At 41.7% G+C, this 19,595-nt stretch overlaps 1 protein-coding gene across 1 annotated transcript in view; it reads right to left on the bottom strand.

Annotated features, from left to right (window-relative positions):
• The window catches only part of EPB41L4B (erythrocyte membrane protein band 4.1 like 4B), a 223,632-nt gene that overhangs the window by 21,707 nt on the left and 182,330 nt on the right, over positions 1-19,595 (bottom strand). Inside the window, exons 21-24 of the mRNA XM_006864734.1 lie at positions 18,498-18,623; positions 14,169-14,236; positions 10,945-11,043; positions 647-836 (exon numbers count right to left, since the gene is read on the bottom strand). Coding sequence (XP_006864796.1) covers positions 647-836; positions 10,945-11,043; positions 14,169-14,236; positions 18,498-18,623 — 483 coding nt within the window. The remainder of the gene's footprint in view (positions 1-646; positions 837-10,944; positions 11,044-14,168; positions 14,237-18,497; positions 18,624-19,595) is intronic.

The raw sequence follows: 19,595 nt of genomic DNA, 5'->3' as shown, positions 1-19,595 counted from the left end.
ATAAGGCACTACACCAGGACTCCAAATGAGAGGCTTCAAAAAGTTGGTGGCCACTGACACACGTATGGTGCTTTATTCTCCATTCTCTGGATGGAAAAAGTGTTAAGTGCTCAACTACTAACCAAAAGATGGCCACTCTGAACCTGCCCAGAGGCACTTCAGAAGAAAGGTCTAGTGATTTGATTCTGAAAGGTCAGTCTTGAAAACTCTATGGTACTTGGTTCTACTCTAACTCACATGAGATAGCCATGAGCCAGAATGGACTTGGTGCAACTGGGTTTTTGTTGCTGTCCCTTTACGCATTATAAGGAGTGGGATACGAACACATCATCACTTTTACTCCTCCAAATTCTCTGTTATGGGGGATAAAACATTTTTCACTGCAAGGATGCTGCTCTGAAATCAGAACTGCCCTCACAAATTCTTTAAATCTCTCTTGAAATACAGTGTATGTGGTTTTACATTTTATGATTTGTCATTTATAAACATGTGGCTTGTGTTTTGGCAGCCCAATATATACAAAGCAAATTTGGGGGGTTCTTATTGTTGTTTTGAAATGTACAAAGTCCATTATGCATGCAGGATGCCATTCCAAACTGCAGACTGAACTCCCAGCAATCCTGGATACTTCTCCTGGGTACCATACCTTGGCTCCTGGGGATGACTGGCCCTTGCCTTCTGACTTCTGAGGCGAGCTGACTTTCTGGATCTTGGGAGATGCCAGTGGCGCTGAGATCTGTGTGGTAGTGATGGTGGTAGTGGTGACTGTGTTTGTGGTTGTCGTTGTGGTTGCTCCTACTGCCTCAGCCAAGTCCGGAGGGAGGTCGTCTTCATCACTGCAGTTACTAAAAGCACATGAAGCTCTGCTCATTACAATAATAAACACACTGTGGGGAGTAAAGGAGGGTGGGTAGGACCAAGAAGGTGGAAAAGGGAGTTTCCCAAACAGATGTTCACCAGATGTCCAGCTTAGGAAATCCAATACTTAGACTTTTTTTTGGAAAACCAAACTTGGGCTGGATTTTCTGTTACTTGCCAGGGCTAAGATTTTGAGTGGTTTCCCTTTGGAGAGTAAATAAACACAAGGTTCATGGCTATCCACTGCTCCGAGTAAATGTGTCATGACTCTGTTCATGGTCTGACTGTCCCTTTGATGTGATAGATTGGCACATTTGTTTCAGGACCAAGTGGTTCTCATCTTAGAAGTTCCTGATGGAATGAGATGACCCAGGTAGATAAGGAAATCTGGCCTATCTCCCTGGGTTTATCCTGGGTCTAAGGTCATCCTAAGGAGCTCTGGTAGCATAGTAGTTACGAATTGGGCTGTGAATTGCAAGGTCAGCAGTTCAAAGCTACCAGCTGTTCCATGGGAAAAAGATGAGGCTTTCTGCTCCTGTAAAGATTTACAGCCTCGGAAACCCTCTTCAGGGTTGCTATGAGTTGGAACTGACTCCACGGCACTTAACAACAACAAGGTCATCCTGGTACAGCACTGGATAACATCATCAACCCCCTCCCCATCCTTTATTTTATTTCATTTCTTTTTTGGTGAAAATATGCACAAAACCTACACCCATTCAACAGTTTCTACATGTACAGTTCATGTGTACACAAAGGTTGCAGGCTTCACACTGTGTCAGCATGCTCACCATCTTGACCTGTTTTATTTTCACCCTCAGTAACTTAGAACTCCTGTCCCCTGAAGTTCTCATCTATGCTTTAGGGCTGCTGTTGTCAATTTGATCTCATATAGGTAACTCTGTCAAAGAGTTCAATGTTCAAGGTGAACGTTATTAATTAAACTAAACTGATGTTTAGTTTAAAAATGACTTCATGGGACTGTTTCAAGTCAAGGTTTGAAAAATGTTTCCAGGCAGTAGATTCGGGGTCAATACACCCAGTCTTAATATCAACAGCATTTGCTCAAACTCAGAAATGAAGACAAGCCCCTTCTTCCTTAATGCCAACCAGATTGCTGTCTTGGCAGTAAAGGGTTAAGTCAGCAGGCCTGAGGTGCAGATACATTTCAGAGAAAGGACTGGTCCTAGGAGGCATGTCCCTGGAAGACATTCTCTGAGTCCTTGGACTATCCTGCTTCATAAGAGTATCTTGTTTAGCTCAGACCTTTGTCCACTATAATAATGTGACTTATGGCAAAAGCCTGATTTTGTATGCCCGGGGCTTTGGGCACTGCTGTATCAGTTTGAACTCAGAAGGGCTGGAGATTGGATAGTTAATAATATCATTCACACAGGGCTCCATGCCTATATGACTGACTGCCCAGTAAAAGCTCTGGACACCCAAGCTCAGGTGAGCATCCCTGTACGGCAATATCTCATCCATCTTGATGCACATTGTTAAGTGTAACCCAAAGAACTCCAATGGGCTAGGACACCTGAAAGCACACACCTGGTGTCTCCTCAACTCCACAAGATGTGCCTTCTTCCTTGACTGATTTTAACCTGTATCCTTTCTCATCATAACCTTGAAAAGAAAAGCTTTTCTGAGTTTGTGAGATCTACAAAAAAGCACCAAAGCCAGAAGGTAGTCTTGGGAACGCCCACTAGATTCCTCCTAAGGATTTCCTACGTAGAACTTCTGGGCCATCCTGGCACAGGCATTGTCAGTTAGAAATGATGGCTGAGCTGGACCAGTGTTGAGCAGGGGCCAGTGACCAGAAGGTACCAGTGTGGAGTTCAGAGGGCTTTATTGAGGGCTTTCCCAAAGCAGCGTGCCTCGCAGGAAATGTGGTCACGGGACACAGCTGCAACGGGCAGCTGACTGAGGAGGGTCCTAGGGGGTTTTAGATCATTCTGCATGTGGAGAACTCAAAAGACAAGGAATTCGGATCTGTTATTAACAAATGGAAAATGTAGGGTTTGAGTAAGTGAACAAAAATCATTAAGATACTGGCAATTTAGGTAGACCCTGGAAGCAGGTCAGATTAGTTATATATGTGTTAACCCATTTAATATTCACAAGAACCTTATATTATGATTTTCATTTTTCAGAAAAGCTGAAGCTACTCAATATTCAGTTGACTGATTGCCAAATGATTTATCCAAGGTCAAATGACTCGCTCAAGGTTATATAGCTACTTAACTACAGAAGTTGGTTAGAATTTATTTCTATCCCATTACAAATTATTATAACCTTAAAAACATAACTATTAATTTTACACAAAAAGGCTATCTTTAAAACCCTGCAGATCATTTCTCATAGCAGCAAGTCAACTGATACCATAGAAACTGAAAAAGACTCCAAATTCTTAATAGTTTTCATAACCTTGTACTTTACTTAGATCTTATAAAGAAACATTTATCTAAAACTCAGCAAGTCTTTTCAATTTTACTTCAGTTTCTTTATCTTCTGTTAATAAAAATAACACTATTTAACAATTAAAAAATAGTTTGTATAGTCCTGGTGTGGTTCTGTAGGGTAAACACTAGGTTGCTAACTGCAAGGTCAGTGGTTCTAAGCCACCATCCCTATAGAGTTGCTATGAGTCAGAATTAACTCAATGACACTTAACAACAATGACATACATCATATGATCCCTTTCTTCAAAAGTACTACTTCCTATTGTAACAATAAATATTCATAGACGACTTTGAAAGTAGCAATCATGTGTCAACACTGGTTATTTCTGATGGTGTAATTAGGGGGAATTAATTAATTACTTTTTTTCTTTGCACTTTTCAGAATTGCTTGGATTTTGCTTGAACCCACCAGCTACTCTGTGGGAGAAAAATGAGACTGCTTCTGTAAATATGTGTTGTTGTTATATGCCGTGGAGTCGATTCTGTACAGGGTTTCCAAGGCTGTAAATCTTTACAGGAGCAGAAAGCCTCATCTTTCTCCCATGGAACAGCTGGTAGTTTCGAACAGCTGACCTTGAGATTTGCAGCCCGATTCGTAACCACTACGCTACCAGAGCTCCTTACAGACTTGGAAATCCTCTGGGAAGTTCTACTCTGCCTCAGAGGATCACTGTGAGTCAGAATCTAGTTGATCGATGGCAGTGGCTTATAGTGAAGTTACATGTCTAGATAAAAAAAAAGCTGTTGTTGTTGTTGTTGAATGCTATGGAGGCAGTTCCGACTCATAGCAACCCTGTCTAGAGTATCTGAGGAGCGGCTGATGGGTTTGAACCACTGACCTTGCAGTTGAAACCAAGCTTGAGGTCCAGTGCATTATCCTCCAGTGCCACACCAGGACTCCAAAAATAAACTAGCTTGTCATTTTCTAAATATATGTACTTGCTATATTTAGACACTTTCACCTCAAACTCTGCAGAGTGGTCCTGCTTCTTCCTTCACTCCACACACAGCAGCCACCCTCTTCCTTCCTATGCCATATCTCCAGGCAGGAACATGGCTAAGGATTTGGCTTTGGGGGATTTTGTATATGTGTGGTAAAAATACATTATAACAAAACTTTTGCCAATTCAACAATTTTGATATGTATAATTCAGTAACATTGATTATATTCATCATGGTATAAACCTTTACCACTATCCTTTCCCAAATGATTCTACCACCATTAACAGAACTCAGTAGGACTGAAGTATTCAGAGCATCTGAAATCATGATACTTTTGGTGGAGCAATTTTTAATCTAAATGCATCCAGCTCTTGCTTAGGAACTAGAAATATTATATATATCGTGATCCGAAGGCTGACTGCATTCCCACCTGGTTCCCAGGATGCACACTTATCTCAAAAATCACCATACTTTTAGGAAGTCAGAAATCTGTTTTTCCATCTATATTCCTTGACCATGTGTTTATTAATTTTACCAGTATTTATGATGGCAAGAAATTAGCAAATGAGTAGTAACTGGTATCAATGATTCAAGGCTTAATTATTGGCAAAAACTTAAAGCTGTGAAAATTCCAACCAATAATTTTGCTATTCTTTGGTGGTGGTAGTTTTGTGCTGTGGAGTTGTTTCTGACTCATAGTGACCCCATATAAGGTTTCCGAGGCTGTAAATCTTTAGGGGGGCAAAAAGCCTCATCTTTCTCCCAAGGAACCACTAGTAGTTTCAAACTGCTGATCTTGAGGTTAGCAGCCCGACTCATAACTACTACACTGCCAGAGCTCCTTGCTAGTCTCTACTATAGGGAAAATCAGTCCATGTTCCAGCCCCTGGCTAGGAGCTTACATTATTCCTGAGAGGTAGATGCTATCTTGTCCATTGTATAGAAGATGAAATAAAGGCTCAACACTAATTACAGCTTGCAGCTGTAAATTAGCCAAGATTTAAAAAGCTCCCCTTGCAGCTCTTTGACCAATTGTACATGCAGACATGGTACCTGGTCCACAGCTAAGGGCAGAATCTGAGAGCCACACTATGGTTATCGCTAGTACTGCCACTACTGTTATTCAACATTTATGTCTTCATTGTGAGTTCTTGGATGGGAAAATTTCAAAGTAATTTTGTTCTTCCTCACAAGTGTAGAACTGCCCTGTGTACACAGTAGCCAAGACACATTGTTAGGGTGAACAGAAGTGGATGGCCTGGGACACTTTGGGAGATGACACGTCCCACGGTGCTCATTACCATTCCGTGATCAGCTTTGATCCTGGTGCCAGATCATGTTATCATTTCACTGAATCCTGTGTCAGGCAGCTTCCATCAGGTTCCCAAAGACCCCTGACTCCTGGTATTGACACTTTTCTGTGATCCTCTACCCTTGAGTGTGGGCAGACCTAGTAGTCTCTCTGGCTCTTCTTGTATGCTTTCTCTCGCAAACAAAGCTAGAGAATTCTTCAAAAGGTTAAATACAAAATTACCACCAAATGACCCAGCAATTCTACTCCTTAGTACAGGCATGCACCATTCAACATCCACAATGTGTTCTGTGAACTCAGACATCATATGATTTGGATGCTGTGTGAACACCATATTGTAGCCTGGACCTGCTTTTAGCTCTAAGCAACTTGCACAGGCTTTGTGCCTTAGCAGTGATTTCCAGAGTTGAGAGAGAGTCACTTTTGTGTTGTTCCTTGTCTTAGTTCTCTACGGATGCGGTTACAGAAATACCCCAAGTAGATGACTTTAACAACCAGAAAATTTTCTCTCACCATTTAGGAGACTAGAAATCCAAATTCAGAGTGCCAGCAGTTGGGAAACTTAGCTCCTTTCACTTCCGAAAAGCCCCCGTATTCCTTGGAGATCTCCATGTCCCTTGGAATCACCCTTCTCTAGGATTTAGGAGCTTCACATTGCAGGGACCCCAGGTCCAAAAGACAGAATCCACCTCCTTCTCTGCTGAAATCTCTCTTGTTTTATCTCTTGTAAGATAAAAGGTAGTTCATGCCACACCCTTGGGAATCTCCAGCCAATCAGATCAGAGTGATGGTGGGATTAAGGGTAATCTTGGTGTGGCACTCTTTTTTTTTTTTAATGCTTTATTGTAAATTATGCGATAGTTTACATGGGAGGACATTAGCTTCACATTGATCCCATCATATATTGTTTCCTTGCCATGGTTACAATCGGCTCCATGCATCATCCACCACCCAATGGGTATACCCCACAAGCCTACACCCCGGTCGTCCGCACACAGCCCTTCTTCCTCTCTGGGTCCAAAGTCCCCAGCCACTCCATCTCCCCATGTCATCGTCTCTGCCTCCATACCTGGCATCACTGCTTCTCTGGGTAGGGTTCCATTTTCCAGTCTTTTCCCTTGATGGTCCCAGGGACCTCTGCTCCTAGACTGCAAAGTTAATCACGCCCCTCTCTTTGCCACAAAACGTCTATTTTTACATTTCCAGCCCTTACAATCAGTCCTGATAACAATTATTCACTATTGTATCACAAGAGACCTATCCACATCTCCTTTCATCAGCCCCAACTAGACAGAATAGATACTACTCAGTGGAGATTCTACCTTGCTCCACACCCTCTGGATCTAGGCTCCCTCTTGAAAGATTGTAAACCAGTCACTTCTTACCTCTGTAGCCCCCCCAATTCTGGGTAGCCAATGTCCAAGTTGCCCATCCCTGTCCTCTCCGTGTGCAGAGGGGATGGGACAGATCCTCGCTGTAAAGATTTGTTGCCTCTTTTGAGCTACTGCTTCCATAGGTGTATGTCAAGTTCATCAAATTGTATCATCAGATTATTCTGTTTTCCCTCTTCTTTCTTCTTCTGGTTGAGCTCTAATCATCCAGTCATTGAAGCCAGGTCAAGTGGGTATTATCTGCAAGTGTGGGTGTTCTTGTGCGTATGTCTGCCCTCTCTTCTTATCAGCTAGACTCTTCACTCTCCACTCTAGTCCTCTGTGGCTATGTTGCTAACTCTGGGCCCAAAAATCCCCTGAACTTGGCACTCTTTAGGATAAGCACTGGACTGTTCACCACAAGGTCCATGGTTCAAATCCACCAGCTGATCCTTAGAAACACTATAAGGGTTGCCATGAGTTGGAACTGACTTGATGGTACTTAACAACAACAACACCTCACCCTTAATCCTCTTATTGGTTTGTCACATCACATCATGGGAGGCAGCTACATCTCAACTGCTAAACCACTGGGAATCCTGGCCCCATCAAGTTGGCACCAAACCTAACCATCACCGCCCTCAAACCTTGTCATTAGCAGCTTCTTCACATCTGATATAGGTCTCTCTTGTCAGCCTTATAGCTTTCCATGGCGTCATTCCTTTCTTTAATAGCTTGGAGAATTTTTTGTTTGTTTTTGAGGATCAATGTGGTTGTCAAGTGGGTCATGCTCAAAATCACAAGCAATAGCATCCACTGATTTTCCACCTTCATGCTATTTAATAACCTTTTGTTTCACTTCCAAATCAATACTTCTCTTCTGTCTCTTCTTGTTGCTATCACTAGCACTGGTTTTCCTGCATTTGGGAGCCATGAGGTATTTCACATTAATATGTTCCAAATAAAATTAAATAGAGATCGCACTATAACACTCAAGAGACTTGTGATCTATGAGATTGGATGCTCTAGCTCACGATTCAAGGCATACACTGCTACAGGGTAAACTTTTTAGATAGAAAGTACAATCAAGGCAACAGAAGTAAATACCATTATATACACAATGCTGAAATAACAATAATCTACAAGTGGTTTTATAGATAGATAAGGTAGGGGAAGGATAATTGGGCCATGTCCCCACTGAAAAAAAGAGGTACCACATAGTATATACATAAGCTAGTAACATAGTCATTTATTATGATTATCAAGACATACGATAGGTGTTGGGCTGCTGACTGCAAGGTTGCTGGTTCAAAACCAATAGTCACTCCATAAAGATTTACAGTCTCAGAAATCCTATAAAGGGTCAATATGAGTCAGAATCCCTATGACTCAATGACAGTTGGTTTAGGTATCAAGACGTATGTGTTATAGGCTATATATGTACTATGCTATATGCGTTTGAACTGCAAGGTCGGCAGTTCAAACTCACCAGCTGCTCCTCGGAACCCCTATACAGGGTTGCTATGGGTCGGAATCAACTCAACAGCACTTAACAACAACAACATATGCGTAGTGGTTACGAATTGGGCTGCAAACCTCACGGTCAGCAGTTCGAAACTACTAGCTGTTCTGGAGGAGAAAGATGAGGCTTTCTGCTCCCATAAAGATTTACAGCCTTAGAAACCCTGTACAGGGTTACTATGAGTCGGAATCGACTCCACGGCATATAACCACCACCACCAACATACAAGCAATGGGGTCAAATAGAATAATTGTGAGGATGGTGTTGGACCAGGCAGTGTTTCATTCTATTGTTCATGACTTAAGGGCACATAACAGCATTATACAAGGGAGTCAAAAATAGTGGAAAAATGGACTTAAAAGATCATGGGGGGAAAAAAGACAATGGAAATTTTTCATGAATTTTTTAAATTGCTTTGTGTACAGGAGACATGAGTTACATGAGTACAGACAGGAATCTGTTGGATTCACCATCCCATTCCCTGATTGGGGTTTCTGAACTCCATAAAGATGAGGCTTTCTGCTCCCATAAAGATTTCCAGCCTTGGAAACCCTGTGAAGGGTCGCTAAGAGTCGGAACTGACTCCACGGAACAAAACCACATCCCACAACAATGTCTATCCAAAAGAATTGAAAGGAGGGACTCCGATACTTGCACACCAATGTTCACTGCAATATTATTCACAATAGCAAAAGGTGAAAACAACCCAAGTGTCCATCAACAGATAAATGGATAAACAAATTATGAAATATCCATTATTGTCATAAAAGTCATGCAAGTTCTAATAGATACTACAACAGGAATGAACCTTGAAAACATTGTGTTCAGTGAAATAAATCCATTACCATCCAGTGGATTCGAACACATAGGGAGCCTGTAGGACAGAGAAGAGCTGCCTCATAGGGTTCCGAGGCTGTATATCTTTATGAAAGCAGGCTGCCACGTCTTTCTACCGTGGAATGTCTATTGTGTTCAAAACAGCTGACCTTCTGGTTAGTACCTAAGTGCTTTAACCACTATGTCACCAGGGTTCCAAGTGAAATTAATCAGACACAAAGACTGTATGATCCCAACTATATGAAATATCTAAAATAGACAAATGCAGAGTCAGAGAGCCGGTCAGAGGTCACCAAGGGCAGGGTGGAAGAGACAGGAATGAAAAACGATCATTCAGTCAGTACAGTTTCTGTTTGAAGTGATGAAAAGTTTGGCAAATAGATTGTGGTGGTATAACATTGGGAATGTAATTAATGCCACTGGTGTGGAGCTGTGGGCTAAGGCACCAGACTGCAAAGCCGTTTGAACTGCAAGATTGGCGGTTCAAGCTCACCAGCTGCTCCTCGGAAACCCTATACAGGGTCGCTATGGGTCGGAACCAACTCGACGGCACTTCACAACAACAATTATATACTGGTGTGGCACTGCAGGTAAATCACGGGACTGCTAACCAGGTTGATGGTTCAAACCTATCAACCACTACTTGGAAACCCTTTACAGGGTTGCTGAGTCAGAACAGATTTGACAGCTCTTAACAACAGCAATTAAATACTTAAGATGATTAAGTTAACAAATGTGATGATATACACACTTTGTTGTTTTTGTTAGGTGCTGTCAAGCTGATTTTCACTCACAGTGACCCTATAGGGCATAGTAAAACTGCCCCATAGTGTTTCCTAGGCTAGAAGCTATAAGATAACATACTGCTACATTTTTTTCTGGGAGAACTGCTTATGAAATCAAACTGCCAACTTTTGGGGTAGTAGCTGAGGAATTAACCACTGTGCCACTAAGACTTTAGCACACACAAAAATATTTTTAAAAAAAAAGAAAGAAAGCTGAAGAGGCCCACCTGGCAAGGAATTGAAGGCAGCCTCTAGCCAGCCAAATCCAATAACCCTCAAAGAATTGAATCCTGTCAAATGCCACACCAGTAAATCGCCAGTGGGGACCACAGCCCTGGCTAATGCCTGGATTCACCTTGTGAGAGGCGCAGAGACACAACTAAGCCGTGGCCAGACTCTCACTCACAGAAACTGAGATATTAAATGTGTGCTGAGTTCTGGAGTCATTTGTTACACAGCATAGATAACTAATACATATGTTGTTGTTGTTGTTATGTGCCGTGGAGTCGGTTCCAACTCATAGCGACCCTGTAAGGGTTTCTGAGGCTGTAAATCTTTACGGGAGCAGAACACCTCATCTTTCTCCCGCGGAGCAGCTGGTAGTTTCGAACTGCTGATCTTAAGGTTCACAGCCCAATTCGTAACCACTACATTACCAGAGCTCCTTAATGAATACATATACCAAACATTAATATTTTTTTTCTGAGAGAAAGATCGAGTCCCAATATGACCTAAATTTGAAATAAATTGAATTTTGGCACTCTAGGAATGGTGTGAGGGAATAAGAGCATTTATGACCAAACAATTAATATTGCCTTTGTTCTTATCATTGAAAAACATCCGGTACAGAACTCACACACTGTATTGTCTGGTTAACTTCCTCACTCTGGGAGGCTTGATCTCCGGCTTTTCCACAGCTGGCTGGGGAGTTTCCACATGTATAGCAATGGGACTTCTATAGATACATAAAAAAAGGAACAGTATCAATAAAAAATATTGATGATCTTGCTTTAGTCATAGGAACTGTTTTCTCAATTAATCGTACCTAAGTAGTTATTATAAACAGGAAATTCATTTTTCCTCTTCTCAGCTCTATTTATTAAACATAAAAATTAATAGTATAGGAAATTAAAAAAAAAAAAAAAGGCAAAATCATAGGAAAGAAAACACAGTAAGAGGGGAATTGCACATCATTAGGGTACAGAATAAAGATTTCCTGCCCCAAACAACCTCCCTCCATTATCCAGGTTTAGTTCTGGAACTATTCTTCTTCGAAAAAGGAGTGGAGAAAAATACATGGATAATCAGTTTTTACTTCAAGTAATCTAGTAGCTATGATATTTTAAAACATAGAATATACTTTAAAAAGAAAACAGAAGGATAAGCACTGGACTGTTAATCGTAAGGTTAGCAGTTCAAATCCACCAGCCGCTCCTTGGAAACCCTATTCTGAGTCAGGAACAACTCAACAGCACTTAACAACAACAATCTTGAGACCAAAGCCCCATCAAGTTGGCTCATAGACATTTACTTTGTCAGTTTCTTGGGGTTGATTTTGATTAGCAATCTTAATGAATATAATGTTAAAGCATTAAAAACTTTACCTTCTTGGACTTATAAAACTAAAAACATTTTCTACCTGTCTCCATCTCCTAAAACAGGAGGCTCATGCTGTTCTAAAGCACCTCCTGTATACATGTTTGGATAAAGAAAACATTTCTTATTTTTTTTTAAATAATAAGAAGAAAACAGAAAGGACCACAGGGCATTTAATGTGAAAAATACATAATCAGAAGACCTTTAAGACTTCTTGCTCTATAGCATATTTAAATTCTGTGCACAAGTGTACATATGTACACGTGGATCAGTACTGGACTGCTAACCACAAGGTTGGTGATTTAAATGCACCAGTGGCTCCTTGGAAACCCTGTATCGGGTCACTATGAGTCGGAACTCACTTGCCAACACTTAACAACATTGTACATGTGAAATGCTAAACATTAACTTTCACCTTTATATTTCCTCAAGAAATTACACCAGAAAACAAACTGATACTACTCAAAATGGTATTTTAAGGAAAAGGTTAGTATATTTTTGTAGTGACCATGACTCATTTCATTGAAAAATTTTTTTTTTATCTTTTGGGACTAAAAGGATATCTAATCAAGTTGTAGTCCTTAGCAAGGGACCTCTGACAAGTGAATTAACTTTTCTGGGTCCTCATTTTCTCTTCTACTCCATGCCTAGCCTAACATGGTGATCAGCCATGGTCAGTTCCTAATAAAAGTTTGAGTGAACACGTGAATAAGAAGGTAAGGAACCGGAGTCAACATTTTCTAGGTTTCTGATTTCTTCAAGCTTGGTCCCCAGAGTGAGCTGAACATGGTTCCTGGAAAAGCTCACAGTCTAAGGGGGAGCACATAACTGCTTAAGTGGAATGGCTGAGACTGGGGGGCTTCACAGAGTGGTTTGCCCTTAACCAGACAGAAGGAAGATCAGTAACTTGGGACACAGAGTGGAGACTGAATGGAGGACACAAGGCCGATGGAACTGCTGATGTGTGGGGTTCCGGAAGAAAAACAGAGGACTGGGACTAGAGGGAAGTCACATGGGCAAGGTTATGAGGGGCCTTAGGCACTGGGCTCAGGAACTTACACTGAAAGCAATGACAGTCACTAAAGTCTTTGACCAAAGAAGTGGCATTGTCAGACTTGCATTTTAGAAAGGGCCTTGGAGCAGCACAGAGGACACTGATGAAAACAGGCCAGGAGCAAATGAAAAGACAGTTGCAGTCAGTCATGGATCAGGAGAGAGAAGCTGAGGGTCTGAGGTTGAAAGGGATTGTGGTCATAAAGAGGAGAAAGTGGGTGTGGGAGAGAAGATGGAAATAAAATTGGCAGGAGTTGGAGACCAATTAGATGAGGGTGTGATGTAGAGGAAGGCCAAGACTCCCAGGTTACAGGATTGGGTAACAGGTAGACAATAATGCCAGTATTAACCAAGATTGAAAACACAACGGGGTGAATTGGAATGAGAAGAAATGGACTAAAGTTTTGAAAATTGGTATGTGTCTATGAAGTATGAGACATATATACCCAAAACATGGATATGGGGATCATAAGGTGATAAAAAGAAATGTTTGTTTTTATTTTTACCATATAGTATAAGAATTCTCCAGTTCCTGGGCGTATAAAGGGTTAACTTGATTAGCTCCTAACTGAAAGGATGGTGGTTGGAGTCCTTTCAGAGGTATCTTAGAAGAAAAGCTTAGTGGTTTCCTTCTGAAAAATCAGCCCTTGAAGCCCTATGAAGCACAGTTTTATTTTATTACACATGGATCACCTTGAGTTGGAATCCATTCAATGGCAAATAGTAACTGGTTAAAAGCATTCCCCAGGGAGTTGTTCGTAGATTATCCCAGGCACTTGATGAAACCACAGTTCTAAGTCACCACACCAAAACTCACCCCAACATTCCAAAGGTTCTGGAGTAGGAGCCACTAATCTGCATTTTGAACAACACACCCTGATGCAGTGGTCTTAGCTTCCCACCAAGATGGCAACAGGACTCCCCCATCTCTACTTGTTTCTCACTTGAGAGGGGAAGCATTTCTGTTGTCCGTGAGTCCCTCTGGAACAGGGGAGGCCTAGAAGCTTTAGGGAACAAATGTGGTTCCAGTATTGGCAAGTAGCTTGGTCAGAGTCTTGGCAGTGGGCCAAGAAGAGAGAGATAGGCTCAGTGGGGACATGAGTGTGAGCAGAGGCTAGATTGTGCATTAAAAGGATTTTAAGCAGAGGAAGAACCAAGACAGACATATAAGCTTGAGAGAAAACCACAAAACAATCCAGAGTAAGTTCTTCATCAGTGCATTAGGTAGAATTATCACAAGAAGAATAAGCAGCATTTTTGAGCTTTAAAGGAAATTATTTAAACCAGTCTTTCTACCTATTCAATCTCAAAGTATTTGTTTTATTTTTCCTTTCTAATTTTATTAGTGAATGTCCTTGTGGGCAGCGTTTTGAGGATAATGTTGATGATACAGACAGTATGGTTTCCCCATTCGAACAAGAAGCAACAGACCTTACATTAGCATCCTGAAGACTGGATTTCTTATTGATATTTATAAATGTTGATTCCTCTTTTCCAACCTGTTAAAGAAAACAGGTTAGTCAAACCTGAACATCTTGGCATGCAAAAATGTTTTCCAGTCTCCTACATTCAAAAGTTTATATAGTTATGGGAAGGTGAATCCAAGAAGGAATTCATCAAGTACTCAGTTAATAACCAACTTTACTCTGGTATTTATACAAGTTAACATATGTTGTCTTCAGTCATTCCCCACCATGGGAATGAAGACAATCAAATGCAACCACTTCTTTCTTTCTTACTTTGACAGAGGACCTGTTATGTGCCAACTCAAACTCTTACATGAATGAGAAGGAGACAGTGTGGGAAAAGCCAAGCCCACAGTTTCACTTCCCAGCCTCATTTCACATCAGAAATAATAGTCAGCAATATGCTCACATATCACTTAGAGTTTACAAAGGAATTCAAGATCTGCCCTTTCACATCAGCTTAACAAGTTTGGGAGGTATTACATCATATGCTTTTGATAGACATGTATCCTCCTCCTTTGGTGAGTCTCACTAAGAATGGTGGGAAAACAGGGGATACTCACTCAGCCAGCCAAGCCAGCTGATCCCCTGTTGGAGGTCAAGGAGAGATGGAACAGCCTAGGGTTCTCGTAACCACCTCAAACATACAGAGCTCAGTCTTTGTTCTAAATACACAGTGAACAAAGATTTCAAGGATATAGGCTGGAGGTTATCGCATTATTAACTAGCCAGGGTTGTCCAGGTATCCAGCCTGCTTTCTGATCAAAGCCTTGTTTAGAGCCAGGAACAGATAGTTAAAGAGTCCTGGTTGTTCAGTGGTTAAGCACTGGGATGCTAACTGAAAGCAGATTGCTACAGCTTTCTCCCAAAGAGCAACTGGTGAGCTCCAACTGTGGCTCTTTCAGTTAGTGACCAAGCACTTAACCATGGAACCCACTGAGCTCCTAGCCTTGGCAGTTCTACTCTGTACTATAGGTTGCTGTGAGTCAGAGTAGACTCGCTGGCAAAAGGCAGTCAACAGTCAAGTCAACCTGCTTGACTTCTGCTTCCCTTCCTGACACCCTTATTCTGCATCAATACTAATTGGAAATAACACGTAAGCCCCTACGACTATGCTTGACTATGCATCAACCACCTCCCTTCCTCCTTCAATCTACTCCCATCACAACACACACTCTAAACCAGTACTTCCCAAAGTACGTTCCCATATTCCCATGAACACCACTTCTACAGGTGTCAGAGAAATTACGTTACAAAAGGGTTCTCTGGTCAATTAGGAAGGAAACAAGTCAATCACATTTCTTTCCTGTAAGACTTCTTGGAGTCTCTGAGATGCTCATGTACATTATGATTTCTCAGAGGATTCAGGGTGGAGCATTTCCTAAGCAGTTGGGGAACATCTGACGAGACCAGTGCTCTTTCTAACACCTGGCTTTCAAGTCAGTTCAGACTCACAGTGACCCTGTAGAACACAGTAGAACTGCTGATAGGATTTCCAAGGTTGTGAATCTTTACAGAAACAGACTACCACACCTTTCTCCCGGGAAGTTGCTAGTGGGTTTGAACCAGCAGTCTTTCAGTTAACAGCCAATCACTTAACCAGTGTGCCACCAGAGATACTTCTTGGCAAACAATGCTCTAAAATTACTGGATTCACAAGTCCCCTTCTTTTCTGCCTCCATGTCCTCAAAAAGGTTTGCTTTACCAAGAACTTTTCTTTTGATTCTTACTCCTTCCTTACCTTTGCTCTACATTTTACCAAAGTATTTCTAATACACTTCATTTCTTCAATGGAGCAAAAATATGAGCTCTCCCCAGACAACATGAAGCATTGGGGTATTGGGAACGTGATAGAACTTTTAAATGCATGATATCAACTTTGTAAACTGTGAAATATATATCAGTTTTATTTGTTCTGGGATAGTAGCGTAGTGGTTATGAACCGCAAGGTTCATAGGCTGTGAACCGCAAGGTCAGCAGTTCAAAACTACCAGCTGTTCCGCGGGAGAAAGAGGAGGCTTTCTGCTCCCATAAAGATTTACAGCCTCGGAAACCCTGTACAGGGTCGCTATGAGTCGGAACCGACTCCACGGCACACAGCCACCAACACCAGTATGTTTTAAAAATGGAGTCCTGGTGTGGCGCTCTGGGCTAATGCACTGGACTGCAAAGTTGGTTTGAACCACAAGGTTGGCAGTTCAAGCTCACCAGCTGCTCCTTGGAAACACTATACAGGGTCATTATGGGTTGGAACTGACTCATCCCCATTTTACACATAGGAAAATTGAGCCTCACAAATTACAAATAAGCTTAAGGTGACATTGATGATAATTAACAGACTGGAGATTCAAACACAGGCTGTCTGATTCTGAAGTTTTATACCTTACTGTGGCATGTTTAGATCACAAGCCCGAAACTGGTAAGTTTTCTCGTGTCTTTCATGGTAGGTTCTGAAGGACCTAAATGATTCAGATTGCTATATGTGTAAGTGAAGTAGTACTCTAAGAAATGACTGAATATTCACATTGTCCTAGGTAACATGAGTCCTGGTGTGGCGTTATAGGATGAGCACTTGATGGCTAATCACAAGGTCGGCAGTTCAAACCCACCAGTTGCTCCTCGGAAACCCTTTACAGGGTTACTGTGAATTAGAACCTTCCCAAGGACACCTAACAACAGGTAGCATAGGTAGAGCTATTAGGATTATAAGGAATGAAGAAGAGAAGAAGATAGTTATCTACATTTTAAAAGAAATCATATACAAATGGTAGTTTTTAATAGAATGCTTCCAGGGTAGAAATGGCACATGGGTTTCCACTTGAGCTGGTGGCATCTCCTTGGAACATCATGTGGAGAAGGGTCCTGAGTCTGCATTTAGGCTCGGAGTGGAATGATCAACCATTGGTCATAGCTATGGCTACAAGTGGGGGCTTTGTACCAGTCAATCTCTCATCCACTCTTTAATCCTCCACTGACACTGGGACCCTGCAAATCTCCTCTCCCAGAACCGACTTTGTGGCACTTAACAACAACAAGGGGCTCATGATAGGTTCTTTTGATTGGGGGCTCTAGTGAGAGCTGAGCTTGCTCCTTGCCATGTGCTTCCTTCCCCTGGGAGGTTGCCAGTCTCATGACTTCACGTCAGCAGTAGTTCTTCCTCCTGCAGCAACAGCTGAATCCACATTACAGTTTTCCATCACTTGCAGACCTAGCTTCATGGTATCTAGTTCAGACATACCAGCATCAGCTAGCTAGCACCTCTCCTCAGAATCTGGGTCCTGTTCCTGAGGGGCATATCGTTCTAGTATAGAACTCACAGGAGTGGGTGAGCAGTGACCCCTTCACAGATATCTGAGTTTCTCCATGTGGTATCTTCTCTAAGCTTCTACATTTTAATAATTACATCTTTCCCTCCTTCTTCACTCAGCCCTATGCTTGCTACATGGGTTGGCAGATGCTTCCTGTGCTCACTATCTATGGTACATTGTTGTTGTTGTTGTTAAGTGTCATCAAGTCGGTTCTAACCCATAGTGACTGACTCTGTATAGACTTTCCAAGGAGTGACTGGTGAGCTTGAACCGTAGACCTTGCAGTTTAAATGACTTTGCCTTCTGGCACATTAACCCATAGCGCCACACTAGGACTTAGTGTCACTCAAAGTGTGGTGCTGTGACCTTGCTAGAAATGCAAATTCACAGATCCCACCCTGACTTAGGAGCTTTGGTAGCATAGTGATTAGAGTCAGGCTAACATCAAGGTCAGCAGTTCGAAACTACCAGCTGTTCCAAGAGAGAAAGATGAGGCGTTCTGCTCCCATAAAGATTTACAGCCTCGGAAACCCTGTGCAGGATTGCTATGAGTCAGAACCAATTTTACGGCACATAACCACCACCATCAGCACCCTGACTTACTGAGTCCCTGTGGTGAGGACGAGTTCTCCAGGTGACTATTATATGGGCATTCAGGTTTGAAAACCACTGCCTTAGACTTCTCTTTTTGTTCTTTCACTTACCAAATTAAAAGTTTCATATGAGTTAATAATTATTTGTTCCTGGGTGCTACAAATGGTTAACATGCTTGCCTGTTAACCAAAAGGCTGGAGATTTGAGTACACCTAAAGGCACACCTAAAGAAAAGCTTGTCAATCTGCTTCTGAAAACTCATCCATTGAAAACCCCGTGAAAACTGCTCCTCTTCTTGACTGAACCTAATTAACCCAGCATCCCTTTCTTCTATATGGCATCAAGGAAATCTTGATCAAATAAAATCAAAGAAATGTATCTGCTCCACACACCTGGGCATTCACTCTGGAAGCATTCTCCAACTGGGCTTTCAAAATGTTGCACTTGACATGATCAGCTATTGGAGAAGGCAAAAGTGGAGTCTGAAGAGTCTTCTCTGAGACTTTCTTGTCTTCAGCCTGTGCCAAACATGCAACAATGGTAAACAAAGGAAATAAATAAATAAACACATATATTAACTTTTACTAACAATCATAATTGCTAATTTACACATAGACTTAAACACATACACAAGCATGTCACCTCATCCCTACATACGTCCCTGTGCTTTACTACTTGTAAAAGACATTCTCTCGTGATCCATAACCTTATTCTCTGGTGAGGCAGTGAAAACATGTTTCATTATGCCCATTACTATACAAAAGACAGGGAGGGGAAGGTTCAAAGAAAGGAAGAGACTTTTCCAGAGTCACGCAGCTAGAGTAAGTAGCAGAACCAAGACTGAGGCTTCAAGTCTTTTACAGTGTCCCTAGGTGGTGCAAATGGTTAACACACTCCAATGCTAACTGAAAGGTTGGAAGTTCAAATCCACCCCAGAGGCACTTTGGAAGAACACCCTGTAGATCTACTTCTGAACAATCAGCCATTGAGAACCCAGTAGTTTTCAGTGATACATACGGAGTTACCAGAAGTTAGAATGAACTCGATGGCAACTGTTTTTGTATTTTGTTTTGGTTATCTCTTACATACCAAGATCCAATCCTGTGACTTATTGGGCCAAGGGAGAGAACAGAAAATATTTATTGGTATTTGTACACTACAGCTTGCTGAAAATTGTGACTCTAACAGTAAAGAATTCTGTCACTTCATTGTAGAGTGTTTCATACTTCAATAATCTGGTGCCACTTCCTCTGTTTTTGCCATATCCCATTTATTCACTCAGTACCCACTGCCACTGAGTTGATTCTGAGTCACAGCCACCGTTTATAAGATCACCAAGCTTATAAATCTTTACGGTAACAGACAGCCTTATCTTTCTCCTCTCAGAGTGGCTGGTGGATTTAAACCACGGAACTTGAGTTTAGTAGCCCAACGCCTAATGCACAGAACCACCAGGGCTCCTTATTAACTCAGTTGTTGTTGTTGTTGTT

The sequence above is a fragment of the Chrysochloris asiatica genome, unplaced genomic scaffold, assembly GCF_000296735.1.
Source record: "Chrysochloris asiatica unplaced genomic scaffold, ChrAsi1.0 scaffold00069, whole genome shotgun sequence".
Lineage (NCBI taxonomy): Eukaryota > Metazoa > Chordata > Mammalia > Afrosoricida > Chrysochloridae > Chrysochloris > Chrysochloris asiatica.
The sequence above is the reverse complement of the archived record's forward strand: the minus strand, read 5'-3'. Positions and strand labels throughout refer to the sequence as shown.